This window comes from Anomaloglossus baeobatrachus, chromosome 8, assembly GCF_048569485.1.
Source record: "Anomaloglossus baeobatrachus isolate aAnoBae1 chromosome 8, aAnoBae1.hap1, whole genome shotgun sequence".
NCBI lineage: Eukaryota > Metazoa > Chordata > Amphibia > Anura > Aromobatidae > Anomaloglossus > Anomaloglossus baeobatrachus.
In genome coordinates this window covers 204,882,337-204,906,076 of record NC_134360.1, presented here as the reverse complement: position 1 = coordinate 204,906,076, position 23,740 = coordinate 204,882,337, and the positions used below count along the sequence as shown (strand labels likewise).

At 44.1% G+C, this 23,740-nt stretch overlaps 1 protein-coding gene across 1 annotated transcript in view; it reads left to right on the top strand.

The window, feature by feature from the left end:
• The window catches only part of RAB3B (RAB3B, member RAS oncogene family), a 141,836-nt gene that overhangs the window by 98,565 nt on the left and 19,531 nt on the right, over nucleotides 1–23,740 (top strand). Inside the window, exons 3-4 of the mRNA XM_075320085.1 lie at nucleotides 20,343–20,461; nucleotides 22,439–22,563. Coding sequence (XP_075176200.1) covers nucleotides 20,343–20,461; nucleotides 22,439–22,563 — 244 coding nt within the window. The remainder of the gene's footprint in view (nucleotides 1–20,342; nucleotides 20,462–22,438; nucleotides 22,564–23,740) is intronic.

Genomic DNA, 23,740 nt, shown 5'->3' with positions numbered 1-23,740 from the left:
CTGACCCAGAATATTGCACTCAAATCATCCCTGGATGTTGTTAAATCCTTAGTTTATTTCATGTAAAACATTTTGTAGGCAACTATATGGGATTATATTATGTCATTTGGGCACTATATGGTAACTCATAGTGGAAACTACATCCAAGCTTGCCCCTATTTGGTGTTTGATATTCCATAGACGTTAATGTGCAAGCCTCCATACTGGCCATGCAAATAAAGAGCTATTGGATTCATTTTTGGACAATAGTCTGATCTTGATTGACGTCCAGAACGCTCTCCCAAAACACATCAGAGGCTAAAAAAGAGGCTTCGTAAATATCTGAAAAAGAGTGGATTCTCTTGACATTTTTGTTATTTATAGCACTCTGTGTTTATTTCATAGTGTATTTGCTTGTTAGATATAAAATGTCATGGCTACTGATGGAACATGGTAAGACTCATTTTTAATAAAGAAGCTGATTGACTGGTCTTTTGGTCAGATGCTGCTCCATCAGCAGTCACTTTATATCTAACAAGAGAGGATTAAGTAACAGAGGGCGTTGTGAATAACAAAAATAATGAGAATATGCTATAAAAGAGCTGGTACTATACATAACAAGAGAGGACACTATACAATAAGGGACAGCGCCATACATAAGAAGTTGGGGGGCCTGTTTCTATCGCCAAAGCAGGTGAAATTGTGCATTTTGATGAGCTCTTGAGATGCAAAGGACCCAAATGTTGATCTTGCACAGGGACCCTTTTCTGTCTATGTCTACCAGTGATGTAGCTGCATAACTTTTCATCTCTTCATCTGATTGGCACTGCCTATATGACCCTGTTGAGATTTAATTCACACACCATTAGAATTTTAATTGTATACACCGTGATAAAATGCTGTTTATACAAGAAAAGTTTTAGAAGGGTTTTGCAAAGCAGTATGGTAATGGTTAAAGGGAATCTGTCACTAGGTTTTTACCACCTAATCTGAGAGCTACATAATGTAGAGACAGACACCCTGATTCCAGCGATGTGTAACTTACTGGGCTGATAAGTGTAGTTTTCAGTGTAAATTCACTGTTTAATTAGCAGTAGATTATCATTACAGGACTACTTGGCGTGCTGCAGGTAGTCCATCATATTCATGAGCTTTGTATAACTGCTAGATCTGGAGCAGAGAAAACATTGATTTTATCAAAATGACAGCAAACCGCTCAGTAAGTGACACATAGCTGTAATCCGGGTCTCTGTCTCTACATTATGCTGCTCTCAGATGGGGGAGCAAAAACCTGTTGACAAATTCCCTTTAAGGGTGCAAAAATCAAATAGTTTCTTTTACCTAACAGCTGTGTAATAGCTAAAGTCAGCGGATTTAGGGAATGCTCATTAACCCACAATCTAGACCACAATTAACCATCAATTTTTACTAAACTATTCTATTCTTTACCTTGGTTTTTCTGTCCACTGAAATAAAGTTTGGAGCATTTTTTTAAATTTTTTTTGGGGGGGGGGGGGGAAGCTGTCCGTTCTCAATGCCCTAATTCAGATCCAAATTTGTCATCTGTTTGAATAGAAGGTTGGGGTATCAGTGTGCCCATTCGGCGTCGACATAAAGTGTGTGTCTGGAAGATAAGGACTTGCCTGGCTGGTTATTATAACATCATCTTGTCAAAGGAGACACTTTTTATTTTCTCTTGTTGAGTTTATCTTCAAAAGACCAGGCGCCATGTAGACCACCGGAGCTGACATATCCCTGTACCGAGGAAACAAAGAGCATTCATTATTATTCTTATTGTTACAATATCTTTTCACAGACAAAATATTAACAATATGGTCTTATGCACAAATGTTGATTCCCGTCCCATCAAGTATTCATGTTCTGTTTAGTAAAACTGTTAATGCAAACTCTGCAGAGGTTTATCCTAGGCAATTTTTTTTATATAACTTTCTGTAGTACCCGGCATTGCTTGGGATAGTAACTGTCACTCTCCCACTCTGTTTGTCTGTCTCTGTCTGTCTGTCTGTCTGTCTCTCTGTCTGTCTGTGTCTGTCTGTCTCTCTGTCTGACTGTCTCTGTGTGTGTGTCTCTCTCTCTGTCTGTCTCTGTGTGTCTCTCTGTGTGTGTCTCTCTGTGTGTGTCTCTCTGTGTGTGTGTCTCTCTCTATCTCTGTGTGTGTCTCTCTCTGTGTGTATATGTGTCTATCTGTCTCTGTGTGTGTCTCTGTCTCTCTGTCTGTCTCAGAGAAACACACACAGAGACAGACAGACAGAGACACACACACACACAGAGACGGATAGAGACACACACACAGAGACTGACACACACACACACACACAATCTGTCTCTGTGTGTGTCTCTCTCTGTCTGTCTCTATCTGTTTCTCTGTGTGTGTATGTGTGTCTCTCTTTCTGTGTTTGTCTGTGTCTCTTTCTGTCTCTGCTCTGTCTCTACCGATATTACCTCACACATAAGCTTCTTATACTGAGAATGTCCTTTGTTGCCTATAGCAACAATCACAGCTCCTATTAATAGCCTGTAGTTCCCAGCTCCATTGACCTTAATGTAAGTAGGTTTTTTGGTGAATAACTAAAGCACAGGGTTAAATTTTTCCCTCAAAAACATAGTCTATGAGATTCCCCGAGTCACAAGAGGGGTCTCTGCAAAATTTCGTGATTGTGATTGTGTGTGATTTAGCGGACATATGACGCACCCCAGGGCTTTGGGGTACTCTGTCCCGGGCGGTATATTACTGGGATATTTCACTGGGTGGCCGTTGACCGGTTTCGTGACCCTGGGGGTCGCTTAAAAGGGGTTTTGTACAAGGGAAAAATAAAATAAAGCCTTTTTTCGTGACGCCACTTGTGGTATGCGGCTATATGGGAGAAGCCGCCGCTGCAAAGTCTCTCTCTGCTGGGGCTGGTGGTATTGGGCAGCTTAGGTGTGATGACTCTCCACAAGTAGAGCTAGGCCCCAGGGGAGGATGATGGTGGTTGTAGTATATTGGTGCAGATGTGTAGGAGGAATTCAGACAACACAGGGGCTGCGGTTTAACTTGTGCTTTACTCACTGGTTTGGAGTTGCTGCTTCCCGGTTTGTGCTGTTCTTTACCAATCCCGTATTCCCTTTGTTCCGGTGTAGTGAACTGGTGAGCTTTACTTCCATGCACCCTGTGGTAGTTGGTGGGTCCCTGTGGCTTGGAGTGTTTTTGGGGTCCCCTTCCTTTTGTTTCTGTCCTGGCCCGTACGGCAGGCAGGTTGAACCTCTCTTGGGTCGGACCTCTTTCCCTGTTCCCAGGTTCCCTCTCTGCTGCTGTGCCCTGGGCACTAACGTCGGTGAGGTCCTTGATGGTCTCCTCACCAGGCAGATTGTCATCAGGTGAGCCTGAAGCATCTTCCTGAACTAGGACTCTGTACCCCGTCAATGCTCGGTCCAGTCACTGTACTCCTCCCTGGCAACCATACTCCTTTTTACTCAGTAGTCACTTCACACTTTCCGTCAGCACGTCTGTCTTTTCACTATTCAACTGACAAGATGTCCGTCATCCATCCACTCCACTGACTAGCCCCTCCTCCTCCCAGGTTTCTGACTAGTGTGTTGGATGCATCCCAGCCTATAGATGACCACCCGTCAGGTCCATCTCTAGCCTGTAACCTTTGTCTGGGGAAAATGGCGTAGATCTGTGCGTGTGTGTTGTGTTAGTTACCAGCACTGGTCTTCCAGGAATCCGGGGTTGGATGTAGTACCCTGTTGCGCCACACACACACACATATATATATACACTGTGTATATATATATATATATATATATATATATATATATATATATATATATATATATATATATATATACACACAGTGCCTTGCGAAAGTATTCGGCCCCCTTGAATTTTTCTACCTTTTCCCACATTTCAGGCTTCAAGCATAAAGATATTAAATTTAAATTTTATGGTGAAGAATCCACAACAAGTGGGACACAGGTGAAGGATATATATTGCTTATTTTAAATTTTTGTAAAAAATAAACTGAAAATTGGGGTGTGCAATATTATTCATCCCCTTTACTTTCAGTGCAGCAAACTCACTCCAGAAGTTCATTAAGGATCTCTGAATGATCCAATGTTGTCCTAAATGACTGATGATAAATATAAGCCACCTGTGTGTAATCAAGTCTAAATACAATAAATACACCTGCTCTGTGATAGTCTGAGTGTTCTGTTTAAAGCACAGAGAGCATCATTCATGAAGACCAAGGAACACAACAGGCAGGTCAGTGATACTGTTGTGGAGAAGTTTAAAGCCGGATTTGGTTGCAAAAAGATTTCCACAACTTTAAACATCCCAAGAAGCACTGTGCAAGCGATCATAGTGAAATGGAAGGAGTATCATACCACTGCAAATCTACCAAGACCCGGCCGTCCATCCAAACTTTCATCTTAAACAAGGAGAAGACTGATCAAAGATGCAGCCAAGAGGCCCATGATCACTCTGTATGAACTGCAGAGATCTACAGCTGAGGTGGGAGAGTCTGTCCATAGGGCAACAATCAGTCTTACACTGCACAAATCTGGCCTTTAAGGAAGAGTGTCAAGAAGAAAGCCATTTCTCAAAGATATCCATAAAAAGTGTTGTTTAAAGTTTGCCACAAGCCACCTGGGAGACTCGCCAAACATGTGGAAGAAGGTGCTCTGGTCAGATGAAACCAAAATCAAACTTTTTGGGCACAATGCCAAACGATATGTTTGGCGTAAAAGCAACACAGTTCATCACCCTGAACACACCATCCCCACTGTCAAACATGGTGGTGGCAGCATCATGATTTGGGCCTTTTTTTCTTCAGCAGGGACAGGGAAGATGGTTAAAATTGATGGGGAGATGGATGGAGCCAAATACCGGACCATTCTTGAAGAAAACCTGTTCAAGTCTTCAAAAGACCTGAGACTGGGACGGAGATTTGTCTTCCAACAAGACATAAAGCAAAATCTACAATGGAATGGTTCACAAATAAACGTACCCAGGTGTTAGAATGGCCAAGTCACAGTCCAGACCTGAATCCAATCGAGAATCTGTGGAAAGAGCTGAAAACTGCTGTTCACAAACATTCTCCATCCAACCTCACTCAGCTCCAGCTGTTTGAAAAGGAAGAATGGGCAGGAATTTCAGTCTCTCAATGTGCAAAACTGATAGACACATACCCCAAGCGACTGCAGCTGTAATCACAGCAAAAGGTGGCGCTATAAAGTATTAACTTAAAGGGGCCAAATAATATTGCACGCCCCAATTTTCATTTTTTTATAAAAATTTCAAATAAGCAATAAATATCGTTCACATTCACAATTGTGTCCCACTTGTTGATTCTTGACTATGAAATGTAAAATTTTTATCTTTAGTTTTGAAGCCTGAAATGTGGGAAAGGTTGAAAAATTCGATATATACAGATACACTCAGTTTTATATATTGGATACACAAAATTTTTTTTTTTTTTTTTTAATCTCTGTAATATGCTTTCTGAACTGTATCCTTATGGATTCTGGTTCTTGCTACAGGTCATGTTACCTTGGGTCCCCTCTTCTGGTGACATGCCTTATATCATGCATGTGCGTTTCTCCTGGTCAGGCCTTTCACCAGTGGATGTTCAGTGATAAGTGCTCGCAGTGCATGCGCTGCCCAAAGAGTGCACATGTATCATGAGAGAGAAAGCTTCATATACATGGTGTCATTTGTGTAACTTACGTTAATAGTTTATAGGACCCTTCTTACACCACTAGTCCACCATGTAGGGGTGTAGTTTCTCCTGCTCAGGCCTTTCAGCAGTGGGTGTTTAGTCATAAGTGCTAGCAGTGCATGCGCTATCCAAACAGTGCACATGCGCCGTGAGAGAGAAAGATTAATGCACAAGGTGCAATTTGTGTAACTTACAGTAATAGTGTATAGGACCTTTTTTGGGTGTAGTTTCTCCTCAGGCTTTTCCTGAATATACAGTAAATCATAAACGCTCATGGTGCATGCGCGATCACAGCGATTCAATCTCCCCATATACATAATGTCACTCACTTATGTAAGTATCTTACTGCCTTACGGTGCACCGTTATAAAAATAGTCCGCTATGTAGTGCCAATTCTACCAATCGCTAGAATATTGAGATTTTGTTCCTTTCTTATTTTAGATGATATGATTACTTTTTTTTTATGATTACTCAGATTCACATACATCGTAAAGGCGGCTTTGCACGTTGCAACATCACACGTGCGATGTCGGTGGGGTCAAATCGAAAGTGATGCACATCCGGCGTCACTTTCGACATCGTAGTGTGTAAATCCTAGATGATACGATTAACAAGCGCAAAAGCGACGTTATTGTATCATCGGTGTAGGCTCCGACTTTTTCAAAATTACGCTGCCGCGACAGGTACGATGTTGTTCCTCGTTCCTGCAGCAGCAAACATCGCTGTGTATAAAGCCGCAGGAGCGAGGAACATCACCTTACCTGCCGCCGGCGGCTATACGGAAGGAAGAAGGTGGGCGGGATGTTTACATCCTGCTCATCTCTTCCCCTCCGCTTTGGTTGGCCGCCTGCCGTGTGACGTCGCTCTGACGTTGTACGACCCGCCCCCTTAGGAAGGAGGCGGGTCGCCGGCCAGAGCGACGTGGCAGGGCAGGTGAGTGCATGTGAAGCTGCCGTAGCGATAATGTTCGCTACGCCAGGAATCACAAGATATCTCATGTGCGACAGGGGCGGGGACTATCGCGTGTGACATCACAGCATCGGCTTGCGATGTCGCAACGTGCAAAGCCCGCCTTAGTTTCAATACAGTCAGCTCCTATGTAACCATAGCTGTTCAATCCAATACTTTTGGCTTTTTTCTATTTCTTTTTCTAGCCATCATCTAAGCATCATTAAGATGCTATGAAAAACTTTGAAAAGAAGCCTATAACCTTCCGGGAGGAAAAAAAATCTTGTTTTATGAGTAGAGATGAGCGAACCGGTCGCGGTTCGGCTCGAGGTTGGTTCGCCGAACGGACCTCCCGTTCGAGTTCGGTTCGTCGAACGTTCGACGAACCGAACTCGAACTGCATAGGAAACAATGGCAGGCAATCACAAACACAGAAAAACACCTAGAAAACACCCTCAAAGGTGTCCTAAAGGTGACAAACAACTCAAACACATTGGAAAGTGACAAGGACATATACTCATGCGAAAACAAAACAGCTGGACAAGGAAAAAGAGGAGGACACACAGATATAGGCATGGCACGCCCTTCTAAAATCATGTAAAACACCGCAAGGTGACTCCAAGCGGAGTCTCCCTTTTTTCCAAAAATTGGGCCACACACACACCCACCCCTTCAGTGGCAGCAGTTGTGCCCCAGTTGTACACTTCACAGCTACATTTGCATCAAGCACATTCAAAAATACGCCATTCTTATCCGTCCCCAGGATGACACCGGGGTAGGTAGCAAAGTCTTTCCTGATCCCAGCTCTGTTCATCTTGGCTTCTTTTAAAAACACAGCAAGCAAGGGTTACTCCAAGCGGAGTCTCCCTTTTTTCCAAAAATTGGGCCACACAGACACCCACCCCATCAGTGGCAGCACTTGGGCCCTAGTTGCAAACAGGATGTTTTGATTTGCATCAAGCACATTCAAAAATACGCCATTCTTATCCGTCCCCAGGATGACACCGGGGTACGTAGATAAAGTCTTTGCTGATCCATGACTTGTTCATCTTGGCTTCTTTTAAAAACAATGTAAGCAAGGGTTACTCCAAGCGGAGTCTCCCTTTTTTTCCAAAAATTGGGCCACACAGACACCCACCCCATCAGTGGCAGCACTTGGGCCCTAGTTGCAAACAGGATGTTTTGATTTGCATCAAGCACATTCAAAAATACGCCATTCTTATCCGTCCCCAGGATGACACCGGGGTAGGTAGCAACGTCTTTCCTGATCCCAGCTCTGTTCATCTTGGCTTCTTTTAAAAACACAGCAAGCAAGGGTTACTCCAAGCGGAGTCTCCCTTTTTTCCAAAAATTGGGCCCACACACACCCACCCCTTCAGTGGCAGCAGTTGTGCCCCAGTTGTACACTTCACAGCTAGATTTGCATCAAGCACATTCAAAAATACGCCATTCTTATCCGTCCCCAGGATGACACCGGGGTAGGTAGCAAAGTCTTTCCTGATCCCAGCTCTGTTCATCTTGGCTTCTTTTAAAAACACAGCAAGCAAGGGTTACTCCAAGCGGAGTCTCCCTTTTTTCCAAAAATTGGGCCACACAGACACCCACCCCATCAGTGGCAGCATTTGGGCCCTAGTTGCAAACAGGATGTTTTGATTTGCATCAAGCACATTCAAAAATACGCCATTCTTATCCGTCCCCAGGATGACACCGGGGTACGTAGATAAAGTCTTTGCTGATCCATGACTTGTTCATCTTGGCTTCTTTTAAAAACAATGTAAGCAAGGGTTACTCCAAGCGGAGTCTCCCTTTTTTTCCAAAAATTGGGCCACACAGACACCCACCCCATCAGTGGCAGCACTTGGGCCCTAGTTGCAAACAGGATGTTTTGATTTGCATCAAGCACATTCAAAAATACGCCATTCTTATCCGTCCCCAGGATGACACCGGGGTAGGTAGCAAAGTCTTTCCTGATCCCAGCTCTGTTCATCTTGGCTTCTTTTAAAAACACAGCAAGCAAGGGTTACTCCAAGCGGAGTCTCCCTTTTTTCCAAAAATTGGGCCCACACACACCCACCCCTTCAGTGGCAGCAGTTGTGCCCCAGTTGTACACTTCACAGCTAGATTTGCATCAAGCACATTCAAAAATACGCCATTCTTATCCGTCCCCAGGATGACACCGGGGTAGGTAGCAAAGTCTTTCCTGATCCCAGCTCTGTTCATCTTGGCTTCTTTTAAAAACACAGCAAGCAAGGGTTACTCCAAGCGGAGTCTCCCTTTTTTCCAAAAATTGGGCCACACAGACACCCACCCCATCAGTGGCAGCACTTGGGCCCTAGTTGCAAACAGGATGTTTTGATTTGCATCAAGCACATTCCAAATCCATAAGCATTTACTCTCCCCAGGATGACACAGGGGTAGTAAATTCCTTCTGGATCCATGACTTGTTCATTTTGATGAACGTCAGTCTGTCCACATTGTCACTGGACAGACGCGTGCGCTTATCTGTCAGCACACACCCAGCAGCACTGAATACACGTTCAGAGACAACGCTGGCAGCTGGACACGACAAAATCTCCAAGGCGTAACTGGAGAGCTTGGCCATTTTTCTATGTTTGAAGCCCAAAAGGAGCAAGGCTCCAGTTGCACAGTCATGGCATCGATGTTCATTTAGAGATACTCCTGTATCATCCTCTCCAGCCGTTGAGTATGTGTCAGACTTGTTGTCTCTGGTGGCCTTGCAAAAGAGGGTCTAAAAAAATTATGAAAATATTCCATAAAATTGCTGTTACCGGCACCAGATACGGTCCTACTGGTACGGGTAGACTGGTGAAGATGACGAGACCGTCCCATGTTTGTCAAGTTACAACTGGGAGATTCCCTCCCTGCACCTGCACGGTTGTTTAGTGGAAAAGCCGAGCTAAGATCGAGTAACAGCTTCTGCTGATACTCCTGCATACGTGCGTCCCTTTCTATGGCTGGAATTATGTCACAAAATTTGGACTTGTACCGGGGATCTAATAGTGTGGCAATCCAGTAGTCATCATCACTTCTAATTTTGACAATACGACTGTCATGTTGGAGGTAGTGCAACAAGAAGGCACTCATGTGTCTTGCGCAGCCATGCGGACCAAGTCCACGCTGTGTTTGTGGCATAGAGGTGCTAACCGTTCTTTCTTCCTCTGACATCTCCCCCCAACCTCTTTCAACTGAAATTTGACCAAGGTCTCCCTCATCCGCTGAGTCTTCCATGTCCATGGACAGTTCGTCCTCCATTTCTTCATGTTCTCCTGCACCTTGCTCAACATTTCGCCTGCTACTATGCGCCCTTGTCGATCCCTGTTCCCCATGGTCCCATGCCTGCTGCGTTGGTGATGATGAACGTCTGGATCTTGGTGATGTTGTTGTCCCTTGCACATATGAATCCTCCTGTAGTTCCTCCCCTTCATGTTGTCCCACCCCCTGACTCCGAATAGTGTTTAGCGTGTGCTCCAGCATGTAAATGACTGGAATCGTCATGCTGATAATGGCATTGTCAGAGCTAAACATATTCGTCGCCATGTCGAAACTGTGCAGAAGGGTGCATAGGTCCTTGATCTGAGACCACTCCATCAGGGTGATCTGCCCCACCTCTGCATCTCGTTGGCCCAGGCTATACGTCATGACGTATTGCACCAGGGCTCTGCGGTGCTGCCACAGTCGCTGTAACATGTGTAGAGTTGAATTCCAGCGTGTCGCCACATCGCATTTCAGGCGATGAACCGGCAGGCCGAAAGACTTCTGGAGCGATGCAAGTCGCTCAGCTGCGGCGCTTGAACGCCGGAAGTGAGCAGACAGTTTTCGTGCCCTGTTCAGAAGGCCATCTAGGCCGGGATAGTGTGTTAAAAATTGCTGCACGACAAGGTTCAACACGTGAGCCATACAAGGTACGTGTGTCACCTTGCCCAGGCGAAGGGCCGCACCCAGGTTTGCAGCATTGTCGCACACGGCCTTACCAGGCTGCAGGTTGAGTGGAGACAACCATTTATTAAACTCGGACCGCAGAGCTGACCACAACTCCTCAGCTGTGTGACTCTTATTACCAAGACATGTCAAGCTAAAGACCGCCTGATGCCGTTGCGCTCGGCTGCCAGCATAGTAATGAGGCGTGCGTGATTCCTTCTGCGCAGTGAGAACGCTGGTGGCCTGACCAGGCAGGCTTGGGGCGGAGGTGGAGGACCCAGATGAGGTGGAGGATGCAGAAGCTGTGGCGGAACTTGGACAGACAGAGGATTGACACACAAGTCGTGGGGACGGCAAGACTTGTGCAGCAGACCCTTCACCATCTATCACCATAGTTACCCAGTGCCCAGTCAGCGACATGTAACGTCCCTGTCCATGCTTACTGGTCCAAGTATCGGTGGTGAAATGCACCCGTTCACACACAGAGTTTCTCAAGGAAGCGGTGATGTTGTGTGCGACATGCTGGTGTAGCGCGGGCACACCTTTCTTAGAGAAGTAGTGGCGACTAGGCATCTGGTACTGGGGCACAGCGACAGACATAAGGTCTCTAAAATCCTGTGTGTCCACTAGGCGGAAAGGCAGCATTTCGGTAGCCAACAGCTTACAGAGGGATAGAGTCAACCTCTTAGCTTTGTCATGGGTCGGAGGAAGTGGCCTTTTATTTGACCACATCTGAGGGACAGAGATCTGGCTGCTGTGTGTAGACGGTGTTGAGTAGGGTGTCCCTGGAAAAATGCAGGTTTGTGAGGAAAGTGCAGGCGGAGACATGATGTTGCCTTCATCCAACGTTGGTGCTATCGATGTCTGAGAGAGCTGTACACACTCACTTGTTTCCCCTTCCAAACCAACTGACGACCTTACAAGCAAACTGCCTGTTGCGGTTACAGTGGTGGAAGTTTTGCGTGGAAAAACAGGTGTGACAGCTGTCCCCACAGTCCTAGAAGATGAAGAGCGCGCGGATGCACTGGAAGGGGCGGGCGGTGGATGGTTCGCTCCGCTAGCCGGCATTGCAGCACGGTGAGCTTCCCACCGGGACTTATGATATTTATTCATGTGACGATTCATGGAAGAAGTTGTCAAACTGCTGAGGTTTTGACCTCTACTAACAGAATCATGACAAATGTTACATATCACATGAGTTGGGCGATCTTTTTCGATGTGAAAAAAGGCCCAGGCTAGGCAAGGCTTAGAGGCCATGCGACCTGTTGATCCACCCCGAATAATGCTCATAGGCAGAGTGGTGGCTGAGGATGCAGTTGTAGACGTGCTACCAGTGCTCCGACTCTGTCCAGGAAGGCGCAAGGTAACTTCGTCGTCGGTTGCATCCTCCTCCACCGCCTCTGTTGACCTCCTCGAGTGCCTGACTGGGGGTTGACAGTAGGTGGGATCTAGAACGTCATCATCAATTGTTGTGTTTGCACTCCCCTCCCCCTCAGACCGAGCCTCTTCTTGCCCTGACCGAATATTTAAGTTGTCATCCCAATCGGGTATCTGCGTCTCATCTTCATCAGTATGTTCCTCATTGTCTATAACCACAGGTGTTACAGTTTGTGACAAAGGGTCAACATTATGCTCAGAAACTTGGTCCTCACGGCCTGAATCTGAGTCACAAAGGTTCTGGGCATCACTGCAGACCATTTCCTGTTCTGTACTCACTGTAGCTTGGGAGCAGACCTCTGATTCCCAGGCTATAGTGTGACTGAACAGCTCTGCAGACTCAGCCATCTCAGTTCCACCATACTGTGCAGGGCTGATGGAGACTTCAGAGCTGGGAGAAATCAAGTGTGATTGGGATGACAACTCAGAGGAATGGTGTTTTTTGGATGCGGTACTTGAAGTGGCTGAGAGGGCACTTGTTGGACCACTTGAGATCCATTCAAGCATTTTCCTTTTTTGCCCATCATCTACCTTTGTTCCTCTTGTTCGTGTCCGTAAAAAAGGGAGCACATCGGATTGTCCACAATAAGTAGTAGACATCTTACTTTTGCTAGTAGATGGTCTATCTTCAGCAGATGATAATGGAGCTTTGCCACCTTCCCCACTGACAAAACATTTTTTGCCTTTTCCACCACGCCTCTTCCCCTTTCCACCAGCATCTGTCATTTTGCCACTCATGTTGATTGCGACAAGATTGTGGACTGAAAATGTGGTAGTAAAAATTGAGAGGTGGTGAAGATTGCAGTGGTGGTCTAGCTTTATTAACAGCAGAATAATAAAGAATAAATATCCCTGACAATGTAACTTAGTTATAATTCGTTGGAGTGTGCAACGCAGGCAGACGTGCTGCAAATGTCTTGGCACTAGTGGGACTATAGCAAAGTCCAATAGCCACGTATAGGATGCCACTAGGTACACTGAGTGTTTGCTAGTATAATGGCTTCGTTTAAAAAACTTGGAGTGTGCAATGCAGGCAGATGTGCTCTGCAAATGTCTTGGCCCTAGTGGGACTATAGCAAAGTCCAATAGCCACGTATAGGATGGAAAAACCACAAAGAACTATATCAAAAAAACACCACAAAAAAAGCCAAGATAAATGATATGTGCACACACAGAATGTGGTGAGCCTTCCTCATAAAGATGGCTGCAGCCGAGGTGCAAGATGCTGATGTCACAGCCACTCAACCTCCACACTAGGGGGGAGGGGTGGCTGCTTAGCATAAGACATGCACACTAATAAGGCTTGCACTGGGAGCCCATCATATAATGAGTGAAATGCACAGTGTCTGAACTGTAACCTATAAATGACGCCAGAAACCCAGGTCAGGCGGGCAAAACAGCACTATATAGGTGCATCTCGCACGGATACACGAGACGCACAGTGTCTGAATTAAGGCCTATAAATGACGCACAACACCAGGGTCCAGGCGGGTTAGTTAGCACTATGAGTACATAACACATGACAGGCTCACCATTTAACCACCTGAATTCAAAAGGTCCACACACATCCTGCAAAAATGGATAAAATGTGCCATACCTCAAATAGTGAGATATTAGTTTATATTTTGGCCCAAAATATGTAAGCTCGCAATCCGTTCGTCAAGGATTCTCACACTTGCGAGTCCCTACACTGAATTAGTTAGAAAAACCACAAAGAACTATATCAAAAAAACACCACAAAAAAAGCCAAGATAAATGATATGTGCACACACAGAATGTGGTGAGCCTTCCTCATAAAGATGGCTGCAGCCGAGGTGCAAGATGCTGATGTCACAGCCACTCAACCTCCACACTAGGGGGGAGGGGTGGCTGCTTAGCATAAGACATGCACACTAATAAGGCTTGCACTGGGAGCCCATCATATAATGAGTGAAATGCACAGTGTCTGAACTGTAACCTATAAATGACGCCAGAAACCCAGGTCAGGCGGGCAAAACAGCACTATATAGGTGCATCTCGCACGGATACACGAGACGCACAGTGTCTGAATTAAGGCCTATAAATGACGCACAACACCAGGGTCCAGGCGGGTTAGTTAGCACTATGAGTACATAACACATGACAGGCTCACCATTTAACCACCTGAATTCAAAAGGTCCACACACATCCTGCAAAAATGGATAAAATGTGCCATACCTCAAATAGTGAGATATTAGTTTATATTTTGGCCCAAAATATGTAAGCTCGCAATCCGTTCGTCAAGGATTCTCACACTTGCGAGTCCCTACACTGAATTAGTTAGAAAAACCACAAAGAACTATATCAAAAAAACACCACAAAAAAAGCCAAGATAAATGATATGTGCACACACAGAATGTGGTGAGCCTTCCTCATAAAGATGGCTGCAGCCGAGGTGCAAGATGCTGATGTCACAGCCACTCAACCTCCACACTAGGGGGGAGGGGTGGCTGCTTAGCATAAGACATGCACACTAATAAGGCTTGCACTGGGAGCCCATCATATAATGAGTGAAATGCACAGTGTCTGAACTGTAACCTATAAATGACGCCAGAAACCCAGGTCAGGCGGGCAAAACAGCACTATATAGGTGCATCTCGCACGGATACACGAGACGCACAGTGTCTGAATTAAGGCCTATAAATGACGCACAACACCAGGGTCCAGGCGGGTTAGTTAGCACTATGAGTACATAACACATGACAGGCTCACCATTTAACCACCTGAATTCAAAAGGTCCACACACATCCTGCAAAAATGGATAAAATGTGCCATACCTCAAATAGTGAGATATTAGTTTATATTTTGGCCCAAAATATGTAAGCTCGCAATCCGTTCGTCAAGGATTCTCACACTTGCGAGTCCCTACACTGAATTAGTTAGAAAAACCACAAAGAACTATATCAAAAAAACACCACAAAAAAAGCCAAGATAAATGATATGTGCACACACAGAATGTGGTGAGCCTTCCTCATAAAGATGGCTGCAGCCGAGGTGCAAGATGCTGATGTCACAGCCACTCAACCTCCACACTAGGGGGGAGGGGTGGCTGCTTAGCATAAGACATGCACACTAATAAGGCTTGCACTGGGAGCCCATCATATAATGAGTGAAATGCACAGTGTCTGAACTGTAACCTATAAATGACGCCAGAAACCCAGGTCAGGCGGGCAAAACAGCACTATATAGGTGCATCTCGCACGGATACACGAGACGCACAGTGTCTGAATTAAGGCCTATATATGACGCACAACACCAGGGTCCAGGCGGGTTAGTTAGCACTATGAGTACATAACACATGACAGGCTCACCATTTAACCACCTGAATTCAAAAGGTCCACACACATCCTGCAAAAATGGATAAAATGTGCCATACCTCAAATAGTGAGATATTAGTTTATATTTTGGCCCAAAATATGTAAGCTCGCAATCCGTTCGTCAAGGATTCTCACACTTGCGAGTCCCTACACTGAATTAGTTTGGGCCAAAATATAAACTAATATCTCACTATTTGAGGTATGGCACATTTTATCCATTTTTGCAGGATGTGTGTGGACCTTTTGAATTCAGGTGGTTAAATGGTGAGCCTGTCATGTGTTATGTACTCATAGTGCTAACTAACCCGCCTGGACCCTGGTGTTGTGCGTCATTTATAGGCCTTAATTCAGACACTGTGCGTCTCGTGTATCCGTGCGAGATGCACCTATATAGTGCTGTTTTGCCCGCCTGACCTGGGTTTCTGGCGTCATTTATAGGTTACAGTTCAGACACTGTGCATTTCACTCATTATATGATGGGCTCCCAGTGCAAGCCTTATTAGTGTGCATGTCTTATGCTAAGCAGCCACCCCTCCCCCCTAGTGTGGAGGTTGAGTGGCTGTGACATCAGCATCTTGCACCTCGGCTGCAGCCATCTTTATGAGGAAGGCTCACCACATTCTGTGTGTGCACATATCATTTATCTTGGCTTTTTTTGTGGTGTTTTTTTGATATAGTTCTTTGTGGTTTTTCTAACTAATTCAGTGTAGGGACTCGCAAGTGTGAGAATCCTTGACGAACGGATTGCGAGCTTACATATTTTGGGCCAAAATATAAACTAATATCTCACTATTTGAGGTATGGCACATTTTATCCATTTTTGCAGGATGTGTGTGGACCTTTTGAATTCAGGTGGTTAAATGGTGAGCCTGTCATGTGTTATGTACTCATAGTGCTAACTAACCCGCCTGGACCCTGGTGTTGTGCGTCATTTATAGGCCTTAATTCAGACACTGCGTCTCGTGTATCCGTGCGAGATGCACCTATATAGTGCTGTTTTGCCCGCCTGACCTGGGTTTCTGGCGTCATTTATAGGTTACAGTTCAGACACTGTGCATTTCACTCATTATATGATGGGCTCCCAGTGCAAGCCTTATTAGTGTGCATGTCTTATGCTAAGCAGCCACCCCTCCCCCCTAGTGTGGAGGTTGAGTGGCTGTGACATCAGCATCTTGCACCTCGGCTGCAGCCATCTTTATGAGGAAGGCTCACCACATTCTGTGTGTGCACATATCATTTATCTTGGCTTTTTTTGTGGTGTTTCCACGTATAGGATGCCACTAGGTACACTGAGTGTGTGCTAGTATAATGGCTTCGTTATAATTAGTTGGAGTGTGCAACGCAGGCAGATGCGCTCTGCAAATGTCTTGGCACTAGTGGGACTATAGCAAAGTCCAATAGCCACGTATAGGATGCCACTAGGTACACTGAGTGTTTGCTAGTATAATGGCTTCGTTATAATTTGTTGTAGTGTGCAACGCAGGCAGATGCGCTCTGCAAATGTCTTGGCACTAGTGGGACTATAGCAAAGTCCAATAGCCACGTATAGGATGCCACTAGGTACACTGAGTGTGTGCTAGTATAATGGCTTAGTTATAATTAGTTGGAGTGTGCAACGCAGGCAGATGCGCTCTGCAAATGTCTTGGCACTAGTGGGACTATAGCAAAGTCCAATAGCCACGTATAGGATGCCACTAGGTACACTGAGTGTTTGCTAGTATAATGGCTTAGTTATAATTAGTTGGAGTGTGCAACGCAGGCAGATGCGCTCTGCAAATGTCTTGGCACTAGTGGGACTATAGCAAAGTCCAATAGCCACGTATAGGATGCCACTAGGTACACTGAGTGTGTGCTAGTATAATGGCTTCGTTATAATTAGTTGGAGTGTGCAACGCAGGCAGACGTGCTCTGCAAATGTCTTGGCACTAGTGGGACTATAGCAAAGTCCAATAGCCACGTATAGGATGCCACTAGGTACACTGAGTGTTTGCTAGTATAATGGCTTAGTTAGAATGAGTTGGAGTGTGCAGAGGACAAGAGGGTACAGTGGCAGGATTGTGGTGCTCTGGGTAGAGGAATGGAAGCCTGCCTTTCTATTCCCTCCTAATGGTGAAATGCAGGGAGGAAATCCCTGACCTGGGCTACACAGACGCTGTTGCTGTTTGCAGGACCTGTCACCTATGGCTCTCTGACCCTGCCGGTACGAGCCCTTAAAAGGACTGCTAGAATGTGCTCTCCCTAAGCTGTCTAACGCTGTGTATGCAGCGCATACAGCTGTATCGGCGATAGGACAAAGGACGGAACTGCGACAGTGATGTCTGACACCAAAGACGCAGAAGGCAGATAATGGCGATCGTGAAGAAAATGTCCGGTTTTATAATGCAGGGACATGTGACATGCAGATCCTATCACACATGCCGTTGCTTCTCTGCCTCAAAGTCCACTTAGGTGTGTGTGTGTCTGTGATTGGCTGACATGCTGGCCAGCCCCACAAGACGCGCGCGCTTAGGGAAGGAAGACAAGAAAAAAAAAAAAAAAAATGGCGATCGCCATTATAGAAACAGCAGTGATCTGAAGGCGCTGTTCACGCACACTATACACTGAAATGTGATAATAGTTTGATTCACAGAGTGACTTACACTATTACAGCAGAAACCAAGCTAAGATTTAGCTGTTTTTTGGCTGCTAGAACCGTTCTCGAACGTTTCTAGAACTATCGAGCTTTTGCAAAAAGCTCGAGTTCTAGTTCGATCTAGAACATGCCCCAAAATCACTCGAGCCTAGAACTGGAGAACCACGAACCACGAACCGCGCTCAACTCTATTTATGAGTCTGCTAATTGCTGCGTATAATCACTGGGTTTGTATGAATCATTCTGCGTAACTCCTCGCAGATGTATCAGGTGATTAAGAAAATAAGTTTGCTTCAAAGATCAGTTTGACCCGCACCGCAATTTAGAGGGACCTTTCCAACTTGTGAAAGGACAGATGGGCACCGGGGAATCTGTGGCTTTTAGGCTCTTTTATATTGAGACACTAAAACCAGATGATGAGGATTTTATTGTAATTTCTGGTTCGGGAGTATATAGCTTTCATTAATGACAGTGAATGTTAGATGATTTAATATCTATATATTCCTAATGATAACTATGTCTTATTGAAGGGATGGCCTTGGAATTTTATTTTTGGATGGTTCTGTTTTATCATATTGTTGTTTCTTTTGATTTTAACTTAAGAATTAAAGGGTTTCTCTGGGATTATAACATTAATAACATTAATCTCTGGGGGTGCTACATTGACTGTTAAAGGGAACCTGTCAGGTCCAATATGCACCCAGCACCACGAGCAGTTCTAGGTACATATCGCTAATCCCGGCCTAACTGTCCCTGTATACACTAGCATAGATAAACAGATCTTTAGAAAAAGTATTTCTAAAGATCCTTTATGATATGCTAATGAGCACAGGGACTAGTCGTAAGGGCGTTAGTTCCCTTGGCTAGTCGGCCCCCTTAGCATGTAAGCACAACTCTGTGGGCATGCTAACATGCTAATGAATTGCAGTGTCAGAGGATGGTTGCGCTCACCTCTCCGCTGCCATTGCGTCCGACTCCTGGATTTCGACTTAATGTGCATGATCCCGGACTTTTGGTCATGCACACTATGAAGCCGGGTGTATGCGTCCTGGCTTCAAACTCGTGTAGTGCGCATGATCAAAAGTCCAGGGTCATGCGCACTGAGCTGAAGTCCAGCATTGGATGTGATGGCAGCGGAGAGGTGAGTGAGATCATCCTCTGATGCTGCACATTCATTAGCATGTTAGCACACCCCTGTGGGCGTGCTTACATGTTAAGGGGGCCAACTAGCCAAGTGAACTAACGCCCTTGGGGCAAGTCCCCTTTCTCATTAGCATATGATAAAAGATCTTTAGAAATACATTTTCTAAAGATCTCTTTATCTCTGCTAGTGTATACAGGGACAGTTAGGCAGGGATTAGCAATATGTACCTAGAACTGCTCGTGGTTCTGGGTGCATATTGCCCCTGACAGGTTCACTTTAAGGGTCCTACTTCCGCCTCATTATTTTATTTTTTTATTTGCAATAGATGCCATTTCTAAAATTAGAGGAAGCTTAAAAATAAAATGTTTCAATTCAGAAGTCATTACGGTAGTTTGAATAGGAACAGGAGTGTCCTGTGTGTGTGTGTGTGTGTGTGTTTATTTTTTAAGCTGCATCAAAAATATGTGGTCTCTACAACTTTTTTTCCCCACCTAAAAAAAAAAACAAAAAACCTAAAAAGCAAAAAAAAATAAAATAAAAAAATCCAAACACCTACAAAAATACTGCAAAGTATATGTGCAGTGTAAATTGACAGAAGTTGTGGATCAGAGACCCTCAGCATGTCCATTTATGCTGTCCATAATGATATCCACAGCAGCAAATGGTGCTGTCGAGGGTCCGCAGCGCAGGTGCTTCATAGGAATTTAACCCTATGAAGTTCCATTCAGAAATCTTATGCGCCAGATTGGTGCGGTGTTTAGGGATGGACAGTAATATAATTGGCAGAACAAAAATCTCAATCCCACTAGGTCACTGCGGTTTCTTTGGCTATGGGAGCATGCTAACAGATTGGACATGGATGGGCTTTAGAAGTATCTCTCAGCTAGCGCTTACCAATTTATTATTTGTCTGCTATTCATCTGTGCTTCATCAGGATCCATCACTAGAAACCATGACTCATAAAGTAGTCATAACTCCGCCTTCTCTAGATCTGCCCTCCATACTTTACACTGCAGATCTGCTTGTTCAGTTTAGTATATAGACACACTATTACTGAGCAGGAAATCCATACACAAGAGAGATATTTTATATATATATATATATATATATATATATATATATATATATATATATATATATATATATATATATATATAATATATATAAATATAAATGAATATTTTTTATTTTTTTTTAATTTCCAGGACACAGCTGGACAGGAAAGATACCGGACCATCACCACGGCGTATTACAGAGGGGCAATGGGGTTCATCCTAATGTATGACATCGCCAATGAGGAGTCCTACAATGCGGTGCAGGACTGGTATGTCCTCTTATTAGCAGTGATCATTAATTGCCCTTTTTAATAACTTTTATTATCAGCTGCCTATAATAAAGACTTCTGCTCAGAAGACAGGACACTATAGAAGAGTTCAGATGGGCAACCTAAGGCTCTTTGGGCCACCAAAGGGTTTTTCACGTCGTCATATATGGATATTGTCAAATAGTCCTTGTAGAAACAAGCACTTTTCCAATTTACTGCTTATTTACATTTCCAGTAACTTTTTAAATATCATTTTTCTTTTGCTTACAGCTCGTTGCCTAGGAGACCGACCACTGCTGGTGTCTAGCTTGTAAACACTGCACTGAACCTGGGAGAATTAGGAGGTAACGGCACTTTCCACCAACTTCAAAACTGTGCTTTCAAGCTCAATAAAAACAGAGCTTGTAAGCATCGTGCATGTTCTGCTGTCCAGCAACGGTGGTCGGTTTCCAAGGCAACAAGGTATAAACAAAAGAAAAGAGTCAATAATCTCAAGCACAGCTGAAGATTTTAAAAAGAAGTAAATTGCCAAATTGCTTGTATTTGCAAGAAATAAAAGACAATATTCTTCAGAATAACACTTAAACATTTGTGTATTTGGTAATATTTGCAAAATCAGATTATAATAATAATTATTATTATTATTATGATTATTCTTATTTTTAAGGCAGCATTTTGCAACCCATCTGCAGCGGGTGATAGAAATAGGTGACATGTTCAATACTTATAAGTAAATATATTTCTTATTCTTATTTGCTATTGGCATTAATTTGTCGCCAGATGCTGGTAACAACCCATCCAATCCACACATGAAAAGAAATGAAACCATAGATGCCCAAGAATTTATTGATGTGTAATAATGAGAAATGACCAAGGGAAAAAGTGTTGAACATCTGAAGAAAGAGAGGTACAAAAAGCCTTTGAAAGTCAGGACACCAGCTGAAATCTCAGTAATTAGAAAACAATCCTGCCACTTAGTGAAAAATAACATCAGCTGGTTCAACTGATGGCCTATAAAAAGGTATCTCATTGCCAAGGTGTCACATAAGAAACATCTCATGATGGGTAAAACCAGTGAGCAGTCTCAAGACCTTAGAGACTTTATTGTTACAAAAATCTTGTGCCTGCACTCGCTGGTTCGCGCAGGCGCACCTATGTTTTCGGCTCTGCCCAAAATAGGGCAGAGCGAAGTGCACCTGCGCGAGCCAGGAATATATCTGCGCAGCCACAAGATTTTGCTCACCTATGTGGATGGCGTCCAAGTCGCCATCCACGTCAATCAGCACAGGAGGAGGGTGAAAGGAGTGACATGAGGCGCAGATTTGGACACCCATCGGACCGGACTGGACAATTTACATACAGAAGCTTTTATAAAAAGTAATTTTTGGGGTCTACAGGGGAGTCAGGGGATAACGTGCAGCTTTATAGAATGCAGCACAGGGGCTGCTTAAGGTGCTAGTTTTAGTTCAGAAGCCAAAATCTGATGACAGGTTCCATTTAATTTATGGACATCTATGGTCTGATTTCCTTGTCTGTGTGGATTGGATGGGTTATTACTGACATCTGGTGAGAAATTAATGTCAATAGCACTTTTAGAAATATATTTACTTAGAAAATTGCTGACGTGTTGAATACTTATTTCACCCGCTGTATGAAAGCAATACATTGCAGAAAATATAAATTGTGATATTATTTGCGCCAGTTACAGATCACAATGCTCTACTTTACCTGCCAAAATGAAAATGCTAACACCAGATAAATCACAGCGTAGTGTTATGATTGGTCTTTTGTTAAGGATTTTATCACATTTCAGATTAATTTGGCATTTTAAATTGAATTTTAGAGTTTCAAAATAAAGGATTTTAGAATTGTATGTACAGTATGTATGTATGTACCGTATGTATGTATGTACCGTATGTATGTATGTATTAATTTAGTCCTCCATTTATTAAATGTGTTTATTCATTGTTTTACTAGGGCTACCCAGATAAAGACCTATTCCTGGGACAACGCACAAGTCATATTGGTGGGAAATAAATGCGATATGGAGGACGAACGGGTGATAGCGGCTGAAAAAGGGAAGCACCTTGCTGATCAACTGGGTATGTTCTATGTTGCAGCACCCTCTGCTGGATACAAAAGACATTGCGTGGCTGAGAATATCTTGTAAAATTGCATTGGCATCACACATCTAAAAACCTATACATTTTATAAAAACAAACAAACAAAAAAAACAAAACCTTATTTTATAAAGCACCAGCAGATACATATATCATTGTGTTAGTGCATTAGAGCCAATTTAATAGGTGTTTCAATTTACCTTTATTACATATCTTATAAATCAGTAACATATGATGTAATACACCCTACTAAATGTGGTTACAAGTAGTGATGGGTGGACCCACAGATACCGGGATAAGCGGGTCCAAATGGGTTAAAAAAACAAAACAAAAAAAACCCCCGTTCCGGCCCAGAATTGATCTCAGATGCCAGTCCTCATATAAGTCTATGGCGACCGGTGTCCAGCATTTTAAAATGGTGGTAGAAAGGGTTAAGGGGATTAGAGCAAGGGCGTTATACTTATCAGTCTGCTACACAGCTGTAAAGCCACTCATTATCCCTCATACATATTCACTGCTTCCCCTGCCCACCGGGAATCCTGGCATCTGATTTGTTGCAGTCACATGCGCCCCCACCCTATGTGACAGCATGTCTGATTGTTTGCAATAGTACACCTTGTGTGCATACCTCTAGTGTAAAAAATTGGCATCCCCCCATATTATGATGCCCAGCACAGATAAAGCATACGGCTGCAGGCTGCAGTCCCCAGCAGTGTACTTATCTTGCCTGTGTAATAAAATAAAAAAATTAACAAAAATGGTTTTGATGCTGTTTCGGTGCAGTTTTCTGCCAGGAGGTGCAAGTTTGGTGCTGAAATCTGGTGAAGACATTTTAGCACCAAATTTGCACCTCCTGGCTGAAAACCACGGTTTTCAGCCAGGAGATGCAGGTCTATGAACTCAGTGATCTCACCTGAGGTCCGTTTACCTGCGGTCAAAGCTGGGGTACCGTGGAAACTTCCAGCTATGACCGCAGATAAAGTGAGTGATGTCACCACTCATTGCTGCAGCTCAGTCAGTCTCTGCCTGAAGCCCACAGCATGCGGTCATGTTCTGTGCCTGTGCTCTGTATGTAGCAGAGCTGGAATCATCATTGGACCACGTGTCGATTATGTCGGAGCTGGGTATTTTGGAGGTTAGTAAGAGGGTGGGGTTATTT